Raw genomic sequence first — 14,749 nt, forward strand, 5'->3', positions numbered from 1 at the left:
AGATAGTTCAAAACAGTAGTGACCCCAGTAGTTTCTATGGGGAAACAACTGTGCTTTCTTTGTTGACTTGTTCCTTAATTTTTATGAGGCAGATCTGACAGGGAAGACCTTAAAGCTAGTGTTGTACATTTTTCACATTATGCTATAAAAGATGGTGTCCTCTCAGCCACTTAATTTGGGCAACAATGTTGATCTCAAGATTCTAATGCACTAAAAAATAACAAGACACAGTGTATAGACCAGATACATATCTTCCTTGTAAATAGACAATATTTCATGACGTGTTCTTCAATTCACAATTAATGATTTATAGAATGTGTAGCAAATATTCAGGTCATTACTTCAGTTATGTGACAGGGACTATCTTGAAATACAGGCAATGTATATGATTGTAATCTATGTTAAAAGCAGCACTGTCAATTTGAGATGAAGAACAGCTATATGAAACCACTGAAAATTGATTGCATTCATCTTCACCCCTTTTTCATATAATTCTGGAAATATTATCAAAACTGACTTTTCAACTAATCATTTCTTTTGAATAATTTGCAAAATTTAAATCCTACTGTCTAGCTGAAAAAAGGGGCTTCAGAGGACACATTTTCTAAGAAGTCAAACTACTGTGTCACTAGCTTGTCAACACTGAGGTAGTGACTTAGGATGCCGTATCGGCAGGTGCACTTGACTCCAATCTTCATTGACTAGACCAGCTAGCTTTGTTATTTTTCCTAATGAAAGGGTGATGTTTCTCTCAAGTCACTCTTGCTTCCTCCCGTAATAAAAACTGACCACCATATTGCATGTAATAGCAAATTTCAACACCAATCAATCAATTAAAGCTGAAAAATTTGAGAGAGAGAGAGTGAGGGACACTATTGACTACTTCAACCATAGGTACTTATCATGCTTATATATATTTGAATAGGTTATACCAATAAAAAATCCTGATAGTTTTCAATACCCGCAGTATTTACTGCAATCTTAAAAGCCATTTAAGCTGGGAAAGAATTGAGCAGACAATATAAGCACTGCATAAACATAAATAGTCTGAGATTACTCTGACGTCCAACGGCTGTTTTGCCAGACAAGCTGGGGCAGTGGGAAGTCAGAGCCCACTCCATATCAAAAAGTGGATATTTGCCCATCCAAAATAGATGCGCTGCTTCGTCACTTCTGGTCCTAGCTTGTCTGGCAAAACAGCCGTTGGACGTCAGAGTAATCTTGGACTAAAACATAAAATACAAACATGACCATGGCTCTGTGTTGAAGACCGTATTTTGACCTATATTGGTATACTTTTACAAATTGTAACTTGGATGGAGAGTTGTCTCATTGGCACTTATACCACATCTTCTTTAATATATCTATAACCAAGCATGTATTCAAAATTAAATAAAATGACTCAAATTCAACAAATCTTTATATAATTACCGTTATGTCTAAAGAATAGTTTATGAAACCAAAATCCTGACAATATGAACACCTTTAGTATGTCAAGAACCTACTACAAAATAAATTCATAATGGCTGAACAAGTTTGTTAACAAACCATGGACCTCCTCAAATGTATGAGATACAGGGAAATCAATATGCCACCAACTTGTAAGTCAAATGTTATAAATGCCGCTACAAGGCAGCACTGGCACCTGCAAAGTGGAAAGGGATTAATATAAATAACTTGTTTCCCAATCCACTAAAAATAAATATGTTTAAACTAAACTAAATGTTATAAAAACATTAGCTACATGTATATCATAATTTAAATCACAACAATGCAAGTTGAAGACACAAATTTAATGTATAAAATAAATCAAACCAAAAAACCATCACAAAATGTACATTGTGATGGTTTAATATCAAGCCATGGTAGAGAAGTAATTTCATCCTTACTTGTTGCCACTGAACTGCAAGTAGAACATGTCCGAACATTATACTGGCACGGCAAAGTTGTCTGACAACACATTCCAAATATATGTCCATCTTCACATTTATATACCCTACCTTCCAAAGAAAATTTGTTATCACAAATACAACATTCAAATGTATGATTAAAGTTTTTTAAAACTGCTTTGATTTTTGAAATCGTGTGCAATAATAATGTTGATTTTATTAATTCATGTTTACTATCCATCCAGTTTATCATAGACTGAAGTACAATTAAATCATTATTTTGTAATTTAGATTTTAAATTAAAAGCTTTGTTTAGGCAAATGATTAGATGCTTACAGAGTAATATATCACTGATTTTACTTATATTACGCTCTGATAAGACTAATTCTTCATTCTTTTCTTTCTCTGAGTGAGGGATTCTCATTTGAACAGCTAATAAGAAATAACGTAGAACACGAAGAACTTTGGAAGAGAAATCAAACCACTTTCCTTCTTGACTAAAAAGATCATTTATCACTTGAAGTGGATTATTGCCTTCCCATAGATTTTCCCTGAATACCTCCATGCACTCTGGAATTTCATTCAAACTTTGCTCATTTAATAAATAATTTTTTAGTGTTTCTTTTTGGCTGTCAACATCCACTGGTAAAATTTGGACTTCTAATGTTCCAGGTCTGACCTGTCTGTCTTCACATATATTTGCTGGTTTAAATGCAGCAATACTAAAGAGACCACAAGTTGACCATACTATGCCGTAACAGGACCATGTTGTCTCAAGGTCACCAGCATGTTTGTATGTGACTAGCGAGGATTGGGAAATTTTATCTTCAGAAAATTTCAGAATTGTTCCATCACAACTACTTAATAGATATTTCCCATTATTATAACTAAGTCCTGAGGCAAAGTAGTTATAATCTCCAGTTGTATGTGAAGACGAGAACAAACGTAAAATCTTGTAAATTACTTCCACTTCGTATGAAAGTATAAAGATTTCTTTAGTAGCAAGAATTGTTATTTTGTCTGCATCAATAGACTTGGCACTTACAGTTGTAACTTTCATACCATCGGACTGCTCACAAAGATTAATTGTTGTTGTTTTATTCGGCATATTAACATTAATTGATATGGCCTTTATAATTCCAGAATCAAAACCAACGATGCAGCACGCTACATTTCCCGTAAGTATTTTATTGCACCATGTCATGGCCGATGGTATACCTGATGATATCTTTAGAACAGTGATGACACTACAATCCTCCCTACCATTACATGGAAATTTTATCTTCCATAAAACAATGTCACCATTTGACATTCCAACAGACAAGATTGAAAATTTGTTGTCTTTTAATGCAATGACAGGAGACCAAGACATTTCAACTGCAGAGATCCTATAGGCTTCAGTTTTTAAACAGTTAAAAGTCAAGTTTTCTAATTTTGCCTTGTCAGAATATACAGAGGACAATTCAACTAAGAGTTTAAAGTCTGTATTGATCTTTCCTGTTGAGTACAAACTTAATCGATGATCTAAAGTTAAAGTTGACAACAAACATTTCCCTTCAATATCTCCACCACGGGGTGACCATTTTGCACACTTGAAAGTTGTAAACTTGGTGGTACTTTTAACAATGGGGCAGATTGTTCTGTCTAATGCTATCTCTTGTGACTGGCTAGTGGTAGAATCATTCTGGATAGTCTCATATTGAAGAACTGTAAGTCCTAACATGTTGTTTGCTTCGTCTGGATAAGTCAACATAGACTGGTGAAATATTGGTTTTGAATCTACTAATGTTGGTGACCACTGCAAAGTCTGAAATTAAAATAAAAGACATAAATTATGTGAATTGAAACTGTTCATTTCATATTCTAGTAATTTTTCTAGTATTTTTTTTATCTCAAGTTTTTGTTGGGTAATAAACATTTCATATTCAGCAGCATGTGCTTAATACTTGATTCATGGACATTAAATTAAAATCCCCCTTTATCATGTTAATCAAGATTTTGACACTTGTCAAAACTAACATAGGCTAATTTTTAAAAATATTTCCATTTGCATGATTTGGTTGAACTATAACGTAGTACAATCATGGATTCCTTAATGAATAGTTTCCAAAAATGCTACAAGACAAACCCCACCAGTATTCAAACTGAATTACATATATTACAAATTCGTTCATCGATAATAATCCTAAATATTGCCCTTTTTCAATAGCAAGATTGTGTGCACTCAATCTTATTTTACACAGAGATGACCTTTCTAATCTATTACTTAGAACATCAACATAAGAACTACGCTGATTTGAATTATGAAATTGTTGGTAAAATTTTAGTTTTGATGAATCATGAATTTTTTATGATTAATCCTGTGTGCACTGACCAATCACTCGTTGTATAATACTTGGTAGATATTGTTTAATAGAAAGGTTTCCCCAGCTAGGTTTGAAAATCCTAGATTTTTTAAAATAGAATAAAGTTTCTTTGTCCAGGGGTTCTTTTTTTTTTTACGTGGCCAGAAAAATTTTGGATACAAGTGTGTTTTCAGACCTTAAATATGATCAAAAAACTTAATACAAGAAAATGATATTTTTGACCACAACGGTAGCCTGCAAAGTTCAGCTCTACAAGCAGCATTTATTGCTTTGCAATGAACAATTAGAATTTCTTTTATGAATTTCATATGGAATTTTTCCAAAATGGAATTGTCTCCCGAAATTATCAAAAACACCCCAAATCTCACTACAATACAGCAATATAGGGCTTACTAAAGAATCAAATAATTTTTCTTAAAGTTTACAAGGATTATCCAATCCAATTGTTTTCTGTATTTTAAAACATGCTTTCCTAGCTTTTTCCATTAGTAAGGATACAGCTAAGTTAAAGTTGCCATTACACTTTAACATTATTCCCAAGTAACAATATTTGGATACGGTTTGTATATAGCATTATCATTTTAGAAAAACTCATTTAGATATGTTTTACCATTAGAATTCAATACTAATACCTTTGATTTTTGATCATTAACATGTAGCTTCCAATTTGAGCAATATGTACCAAGAATATTGAGACTGGTTTGTAAACTAGTTTTGCTTCCTGATAGTAATACAATATCATCTGACAGCATATACATGTAATAAACTATTAACAGACAAATCACCAACTCTAACTGGTTCACAGCTACATGTACCATTGAATAAATCTTTTACGAGATCATCAATAAAAATATTAAAAAGTGTGGGGCTTAAAACATCCCTTTGTTTAACACCTCACTCTGAAGTAAATGCAGTACTAAGACCATTTGAAAATTTAATTCTGAATAAAAATAACAAAATAACCTAGCTTATCATGCTTATATTCTACTTGATACCACCATGCTTTTTAGTTCTTCATTTTGTGCTGTGTAATTTATTGCATGTGTATTGTGTGTTGTATTCACTATTGTTATAAATGTTGTCTTGTTATTGATGTCTTGTATGTTGGTTTAAAACTCATTAGAGCTTATGTTGTTTCTGTTTGTATACCTTGCTGACTATAAATAAAGCTTATTTATTTATTTATAGCTGGGAACAGTATATGAGACAATATCTGAAAAAGTCTAGTTTTTGGCAATAAGAAAAAACCAAAAAAAATTCTTTAGACCCGGTATTTTAATAGCACAAATCGAAGAACACACATTGGGGATCTAGGAACTGTTGTCTGTAATTCAAATACTTGTTTAATAAGGAAACAATGGCAATTTAAAAAATGGTACAAAAAAAATCCAGTTCTTTCCTGTTACCAAAGTGAATCAATTTTAAAAAGTTTCTAATGGGAATAAGGAATAAGTTTAAGACACTATTTGTGGTTTACTAGTATATCCTGCAATAGTTTATCAAATGCCAATTATTGATTTTAGCATTTGCAATACTAAAGGTTTAGAAATATACTTAAATATAGTCAGATATGTCGGTAACATGAAAGAATCTTGAGTAACAGGACAACGGTAACAGGACAGAGTTGGTAACAGAAAGGATTTTTCTGCTTTATTTTAAAGTTTAAGAAAAATAAATCATTTTAGATTGGTCACAATTGGAAGATAACAGCAAACAATGTCATTTATCCTTTGAAACTGTATTTGCAAGATGAAAAATCTGCCCAGGTAATGAAAAATTCTAAAATAAATTCCTTTCTGTTACTATCTACTATACTAGAATTGCACAATGTTCTCTGCTGTTATCAAAAGCAAAAAACCTATTTTTTATTCAATATACTGTATATTATTTTGAAATTTATTTGATATTGGGGTGATAACTTATATTAAATGAAATGGTTGGCATATAGTAGATTAACTGTTCGATTCTTCAGTGAAATTGTCTTGAACATCCTTCCTGTTACTGATGATGGTTATGCTGTTACTTTTGATCAGGTAACATGACAGAAAGTAACAGAAAGGAATTACGCGATAGTTTTTGTCCTTTTTATCACATTAAATGTAAGTGTATTTCCTGTGACATATAACTTTTAAAAAGATGATATAAAAACACACTTAATGTTGTGATGCACACTTAAAAATATTCTCAGAAAGTGTAAAAAAAGGCTATAACAGGATAGAACACCAATAAGTATTTTTCTATAAATTTTTACCTTGGATGGGCTTGAATTTTCAAACCTGGCCGCCTTTCCAACTATTTCTTTGTACTAATACATTCAGGGAATGATGCTCTTCACAATACATAATGGGAAAATAACTCTTGGTCTTGTAAACGTTTCCACAGGTAAAAAAAACCCAGTGGTAACAGGAGGGAAATCACCCCTGGGGACAAATTTTTTTTCGCTTAAAATTTGCAAAATTTTATTACATGCTATAGTTATAATATAAAAAGACAAATTAGGGGCAAGTGTATTAAATAATATATCATATATGTGAAAATTGGACGCCTGTTTAATTAATTTGGATATTATTTGAATGATTTAGTTTTCAAAAAAACACAGGGGACAACATGATTTTAGGGGGGTTGAACATTTAAATTACAATATTTTATTGGAAGAAATATAAGAATGAGTGTTTAAGGTAAGGTTTGCATGAAACTTGGATTTTTTTCTTAGTGATAGTACACCAATATAATACATCATTTTGTTAAGGGAGTACCCAATCATTTAATGAAAAAAAATCAAACATCGCCCGTCCAGTTTTTTCATGTGAAAAGCTCAAAATTCCGATTTTTGACGATTTTTAGGGAAAATTGTATTTGAATTCTTCTGAAATAATAATGTATGCGAATGACTATAAAAAAATAAAACTGAACAAAACATGTATAAATAATTGTGGTCCATTCATTAATAATAAATTTTAATTTAAAAAAATCATAAAAAAATCCTAAAAACAAGATTTTTAATTTTTGGGTTAAAAAAAACCCGTTGCCATGGCAACAAAAGCCAAAAAATCCTTTTTTCCGGGTCCACCGTTTTTGTAAAAAACTGTGAACTTTAAGATTTAACTTTTTGCATTATTATGAGCTAATAAAATTGGTATGTCCCCGAACTCGTTTTTACGGAAATGGGCGTTATATGTGTTCATCTTGTCATTTCTGTAAAACACAAAAATATTTTTTTTGTTGATCTGCAAAGAAGAAAATCATCTTTAATAGCATCCTTTTACAAAGAATCATTTTGTCTTGTAACACTTTGGGACTGACCATAGTCAATGAAAGAAAACAGTGATTGACTTAGGGATGACATCAAAAGATCAATGTAGGATAAAAAAAAAACTGAATTCAAATAGTTTGGGGGGGGGGGGGGATAAAAGTTGCTGCAAGTTTTTATTAATTTGACATCGATTTTACATATATCCATATTGGTCAATCAAATTTTTCCCAAATTAAGTTAAGACGGGGGTCAGTGAACAAACTATGTGAATTAATCCTACATTGAACTTTTGATGTCGTCCCTTAACTTTTATGCCCACAACTATCAGTCGGAAGGGGAGTTGTTTAAATTTGGTCATACTTGTGTATTAATACTGTACAAGACTCTGAGTTTGAAGGAATGTGTCCATGGGACATTGATGATGCCCCCTTTTGCATAAATATAAACCATTATAAAGCATTACGTATAAATTTTATAACATTTGGTTGAAGCAAACTAAAGGTAGAGAACAGAAACGAAAAATTCAGAAAACGACCTCATAAAAATACTCCGAGAGTCGTCACTACTTCATTATGATCTCTTATACGGAGAAAGACTAAAAACTAACGATTTCCCGGATTTTATAGTGAGTCCGTGCATGTGTAGAGACAGATATTACCATCCTTGTTTTTAGATAAATTAATTCAAAGTTGACTGATATGCATAGAAGTTTGTTTGATTAGGGGTTGTAAAATGTCCGGTGGCAAATACTTCAGCTAGGTATGTTCAGGACGACACAATACAATAGTTGTGTCTGAAAGACACATTTTTTATGCATCCATAAGAAAAATTACGATTAGAAACATTCCGTCAGTTGTAAAAGTGATTGATAAAATAAGATATATTTTGAATGATGTAAACGTGTAGGTTGTGAGCGTATTTGCGGATAAACCTTGCAAACTGTACATTTGAAAGACCAAGTCAACATTCTGTCATTCGTAAAAATTATGCAATAAAAATATCTGAGAGTATATATATGCATCCTTTATAAGATGATAAGTAAAACACATCAGTGGCGCATTATGTAAATTCCAACCATTTTCAACGAAATTGACTAAAGTGTCACAAAAAATGTGCCGTTTTTCACTCAATCCTGCGTTTCTATAATTTGTATTTATACTTTATAAAAAATCGGAAACGGCGTGCATCAGACTTACAAATTCAATGAAAGAGACAGCTTAACAGTCAGTGAAAAAATTATCGGGGTTCTTGAAGCAGAATAAACAACACTTCTATCTTGTGACAGGACAGGACGAGGACAAGCCATCAAAACACAAGATATTAGATCGATTTCTGTTGAAATGAGCTTCCCATACATTAGTTTTTTTAAAGGTTTTACGGCGGGTGACAAGAGAAAAGGGACGACAGAAAGGAGAAATGTGTACCCTGTCCGACCCCTCATACATCTAGAACTGTAAAAGTGACGACATCAAAATTCAAATTTATTCTGCGTTTTTGTGGTAAAAAGCATTATGCATAATTTTTATATATCAGTTGGTTGAGGCAAACTAAAGTTAGAGAACGGAAACCAATTTTGTAAAAACGGACGTACATTCGGATGGACGTACAAACAGACAAGGATAAAACTCAATACCCCCTTGCTACGGCGGGGGCATGAAAATGTACATTTATGAAATGAAATAAAATTCCGCGAAACTTTATGAATGGTTTTTGCACAAAGACGTTACGGCTTAACGTGACGTCATATAAATGAAAACTAGCAAACTGAAGGTCATAACGTTACTTGTACGATTCAAATTTTGATAAAATTACATCAAAACGGCGATTTTGAGGTAGGTGTTGTTTTATTTTCGATAATATTGTAGTTATCGAACATTGGTTAATCAAAGCAATTCAAAATGGCGGATCCCTCCTTTTTTCTATTATTTGAATTCGAGTTATCTCCCTGTGTACGCAAACCTTACCTTAATTGGCAGGCCATGGTGCATTATATAATTTAGTTTATACTAAAACTTAAAATTTTCAAAAAAGATGGTTGTATAAAAAAATAATTGCTGGTGAAGTGCGGGACATGGAAATTAGACTTTTTCAGATATTGTCTCATATATACAAATACAAATATTTAATTGGCACAAACTCAATTACAATAACTGGCAACGGCCCATACAACTAGTATACAAATAGTAATATATAACGTCAATATATATATGTTCCTGTTTATAGCAAATTGAAATATGTTTGACTGTTTTTTACAATTATCATTTTGATTTCAGCACTAATTACCATGTTTTCTTGATGAAATATATTATAAAGTGGTTTGTTCTTTTTGTTGTTTGTTGGTGAAGACTGAAGAACAGAGAAATGGAAATATCACAATAGGAAAAAAGAAATCATCAGTTGTCGTAAAGTTATAGTTCGACTCTCAGAAACCATGATATCTCGGCCTATAACAAAATCGGACTATAACAAACTCGGCCTATAACATAATCAGCCTCCCAAAATCGGACTTTAACAAACTCAGACTATACCAAACTCGGACTACTAGAAGAATATAAGTATAATGTTGGTTGTTGTTGTTATTGGAAATTAATTTTCAATTCTTAATTTAAAATGAATTGTTATTGGAAATTAATTAAATAATTTAGTTTAAACATTTTTGAAGGGGATAAAAAAGAATACGTTAACAAGATATATATAAAAATAAAAGTACAAAAAAAAACTTCTTTTTAATTTTGATATATTGAAAATTCACCACTGATTTGTCTTGTAAGTATTATTATGTGTAATAATGTCCCTCTCAGAATAAATTTTTATTATATGCATATCTTAATTGATTTATATTACATCATGCCATGTATCGTTGACACCTTTTTAATCACCCATAAGTTTTTTAGAATTCTTAGTACCATAGAAAACCAATAAAGAACTACAGATTAGTGCAATTGTTAAGAAGCCATTCACTGTCAATCAAATTTCTCTTTGTTTATATACTAATCATACACACCAAGGATTAAACACAATAAAAACATGAACACACGCCAATCATTAAAATATCTTTTGTCAATAAACATAATAAATCACAATACTATTTCAAATAGAAGTAAATTATCCTCATTTAAACATATCAATTCAACTCATATATCAAATATTTAAAGGGAAATTCCGCGATTTTTTACTTATCATCTAATTATGTTCATCTTAACATAAAAAACACATTTGCAAAGTTTTAAATTTATTTTCCTTCTAATAACGGAGAAAATCAAGTATTTGTAACTTTTTTGGTTGAATTCTCGAGTGGGTCGTGACGTATTAGCCCGATTTATTGAATTCTGGGAAAAAATAAAATCTGTTTAACTCTTATAGCTTATCGACAAATATACGTAATTAAAAGCACACAGCTGACGAATGGTCGTAGTTATTAACCACAATATAATAATGAACGAAAATGAATATGCATATACCGTTTTGTATTCATTGAATTAAACTCCTATAAAATAATATGTCTCTGTCTCTAGTAAATGTTTTTGAATACATTTAATTAATTATTGTTGAGATTTTATTCATAAAATATTTATTGAACATTTTTACTATTTACTTGTCTATTTACCGTTATTGTTTTGATAATCATTTTAATGCAACTAATGTGTGAGCAGAGTGTGTATATTATTTTGTAAAGGTCACTGTATATTTCTCGGTTTGAGGTCAATTCGTTTACCTTGTAGCTATTTAGCCGCAGGTGTGAGTTCAAGCGTACACAGGTATAAATGTTGTTATTTGGAAAGGATATACAGAAAGGATTAGAAAGAGTATGATGTCACGATGTTAATACACTAAGATTTAATACACGATGAGAATAAAGATTCAATAATTAAATTGTGTAAATTAATTGAAAATAAAATTCAGATTCGTAAATCCGAAAATGTATAAAAATAAAAGGAAACAATTTTTGATTACTTTCTTAGCGGCAATTGGCGTAAAGATTCAAATATGAAGTAAAAAATAGTAGTTTTAATCTTTAATAAAAACTAAATGCAATATTACCCAATTTGATATACCATTGTACATCTGTTTGATATCATTGACTTTATACCGGAATTTCTTAACTTGTATTCAAATCTGGCTGTGTTTAAATGCTAATAAAACTATTGCAATTTTAAAGTTTTTAATTGACAAAAAAATACAACATACATAATTTTTTTTTTTAGTTTCTTTTTAACATTTTATTCTTACATAATTAAATTCATTTGACAATCATTTACACGAACTTTTTGTGAAAAAATACCAATTATCTAAGCTAAGGCATTATTTTTTTTTAAGGATTTTTGAGGATTTTTTTTTTTAATTCTATGATAATAGTTGTGCAATGTTGAACATGATAGCCGTCATTAATCCAAATAAGTAATACAGTAGTTGTAATAAAAGTTATATTTTAGTCATGCATAACTGATATTGACAAATTTAGAATAGTTCGTCCATACATCGTTGTTCTTGAAACAATCATTATTAGTATACATGTAAGTTTCCTGACGTATAAGAGCCATTGAGGATGAGCTCCAGAGAAAGCAGACTAGTAGCGTTTCGTTCGTTTGTTTGTTGGGAAAGGAGAGGAAATGCAACCGCTTGTACAGATAAACAACAGAATTACCATACAAGCATTTATAGTCAACACAATCAGAAACAGTTCCCATCGTTAGACGGGGAATATGAAGGCTTTCAAGAATGAACAAGTGACATGTCTTACTCGAACAGTTAGAAAACGGACTATCGACATCCGATCGACCGCTTGTTCTTGATATTTGAAATTGTATGCATATATACGTATACGTTTATGATAGTGATGAGTTCTTGTGTCTGACAAAAACTAAATTCCTTCATGGTTATATCTTGCCATACGTTTATATTGGTTTGTAAGGTGATTACTCAAAATCATTATTTGAAAATCCTGTTTGTGAGATGTATATTCATTTCAATACAGAAATTTCGTCTATATATTTCACAAGTGTATAACACGGAGAAGCTCTGAAGGTCCATTACTCCCATTTTGTTTGGGTGTGAACCATCGATGTTGACAGCAATATCAAAGAATAAGATGACGATGGTAGAAAGAACTATGGGCGTCATGTGGCAAATATTACATGCATATCGGACAATGAGTTGTCAATCTGTATGAAAAGATTTCCAATACAACCATATTATTGAGAAGGAATGTTTACATGCTATACTCTCGTACTAGTATTACAGGGTTCTTGTGGCGTTCACCTTAGACACACATCTTTTTTAACGATGTTTAAAAAAAAGACAGAACCAATTTAATGTCATATTTCCCTATTTTTTTAAATATAACTAAAAGTCTTTCATCTGACAAGAATACCCCTATTTAGCGGACAAGTAATTTATTCTTTTTTCTGTTATTGAATACCAAGAAAAAAAAAAATCCCGAAATTAATTTGAAACTTTGATACTCTAAAGTTTCCCAGCAAAATATTCACATCCCTTCGGGATAATTAGTGTTCGTCCAGTGGCATATATAACAATTGTGATGACGAATTCCTTCCTTTGTTCGAGAACAATCTTATTGAAATATAAATCTGTGATTTTACTATGTCCACAACTTCAATGAACCAAAGCAAAAGTTATACATCGACCTGTATTTAAATCAAATTGGTTCTCTTTTTCTTCTGGTATACAATAGTCTATCGACATTCGATGATTACATACTGTTGGCATACGTGGACTAGTCTATTTACAACACTTTTACCCCTATTTATTCAAAATATATGTTTTTTTCTTATGTTCAATGTATACATGTATATATTTTAAATTGCGCTATAGTTCCGTAACTTTCTATCCAGTCGTATAAACGAATCGTCGGCAAGTGCGTACATTTTTTTAAATCAATATTTCTGGTATGTTCCAATCTGTCCTTCACTTTTGACAATGAGTATATATTACATTTTCCCAAATTCACCCTTGGAAAAAATATTTAAATAGATTTTAATTTCATCAAATCTTATTTTTTGGGTATTATTTATATTTTTATGAATAATATTCTTTACACCAGAAATGTTATTTATAAACAAGCGTATGAGTTTGGTAATGACAAGTAAGACAGAGTTGTATATTATACATCTGATAGTTCAAAATGGAAAGTTAAATGTTATCAGCCGTGTACACTGATCAATACCTGCAGAAGTGAAACGATGCGTGAACTTGCAAGCCCGACAGGAAATCGCTTGAATACCTGCACGTGTCACCTCACACCCCTCACAATACCTTTGGAAGTAATACCTTTAGCCATGCTGGTGATCAGAAGAGGGAAGATCAAAATTTATTTGAAAACAGTTTTTAAAGAATTATGAACAAATTAGATTTTCGAAAACAATTTTCACGGAACACTTATTTATGATTTCAACTTTGACTTTTCACCTAATTCCAATATCAAGTTTAAAAACAACAGACCATGGTTAGTTAGTCGGATAAAACAACCGTACGATTGACAAGATATCGACACGCAATTACGACTACATCGGTTACTGTAGTTTTGTTTCTTTGTGGTTTATAGACATATCGTTTCATTAATCGGGAAAGAAGGACAAAATGGCGGAACGCAGAGAATTAATACCCTTAATTTAAAATCGATGGTGATCGCTTATCTAGCGGAATAAAACTTTAATATCTATGAATTTGAGCATTTTTATACAGAATGAACATAATATCAATTTTTGATTTTTTTACGAAGTTTCCCTTTAATACATTTCTATATATATGGTCTTTTTTTTCAAAAATATTCATTATACATGTAATCTCATAAATTCGTATATAATTTTAATAATATATATAAAGTGTTTTTTTATTAAAGTAAAAAAATAACAATCTACTAATCGTAGTCCGAGTTCGTTCAATATATTTCTGCATATAAATAATGGTAGGCCGAGTTTGTTATAGTCCGAGTTTGTTATAGGCCGATTTTGTTTTAGTCCGAGTTATCCAGCAGCGGACTCGCACTATAACTGTATAAGTCTTTAACCAAGAAAGAATATAAACATTTACTGAGACAATTTACCAAAAGTAAAACTCCATTATCTGTAGCAATTGCTACTGTGCCATCTTCCGACCAATCTAGAGCATTATAACTAGATATTTCGTGAGGAAAAAGAATTTTATCCCCTCCCGCCATCTTGAGGAGAAGTCCGAGTTCGAAATGATAGGTCTTTATTGATTGGATAATATCTCGATCTTAA

General features: G+C 31.3%; 1 protein-coding gene across 1 annotated transcript; it reads right to left on the minus strand.

Moving 5' to 3' along the window:
* Nucleotides 1–1,778: 1,778 nt before the first annotated feature.
* Nucleotides 1,779–14,705, minus strand: LOC139485279 (general transcription factor 3C polypeptide 4-like). Its single transcript, XM_071269628.1, has 2 exons — nt 14,572–14,705; nt 1,779–3,696 (listed from the first exon to the last, which is right to left on the minus strand). The coding sequence occupies exons 1-2, from the start codon at nt 14,683–14,685 to the stop codon at nt 1,810–1,812; spliced, it is 2,001 nt and encodes a 666-aa protein (XP_071125729.1). The 5' UTR covers nt 14,686–14,705; the 3' UTR covers nt 1,779–1,809.
* Nucleotides 14,706–14,749: the final 44 nt, after the last annotated feature.

This window comes from Mytilus edulis, chromosome 8, assembly GCF_963676685.1.
Source record: "Mytilus edulis chromosome 8, xbMytEdul2.2, whole genome shotgun sequence".
NCBI classification, from domain to species: domain Eukaryota; kingdom Metazoa; phylum Mollusca; class Bivalvia; order Mytilida; family Mytilidae; genus Mytilus; species Mytilus edulis.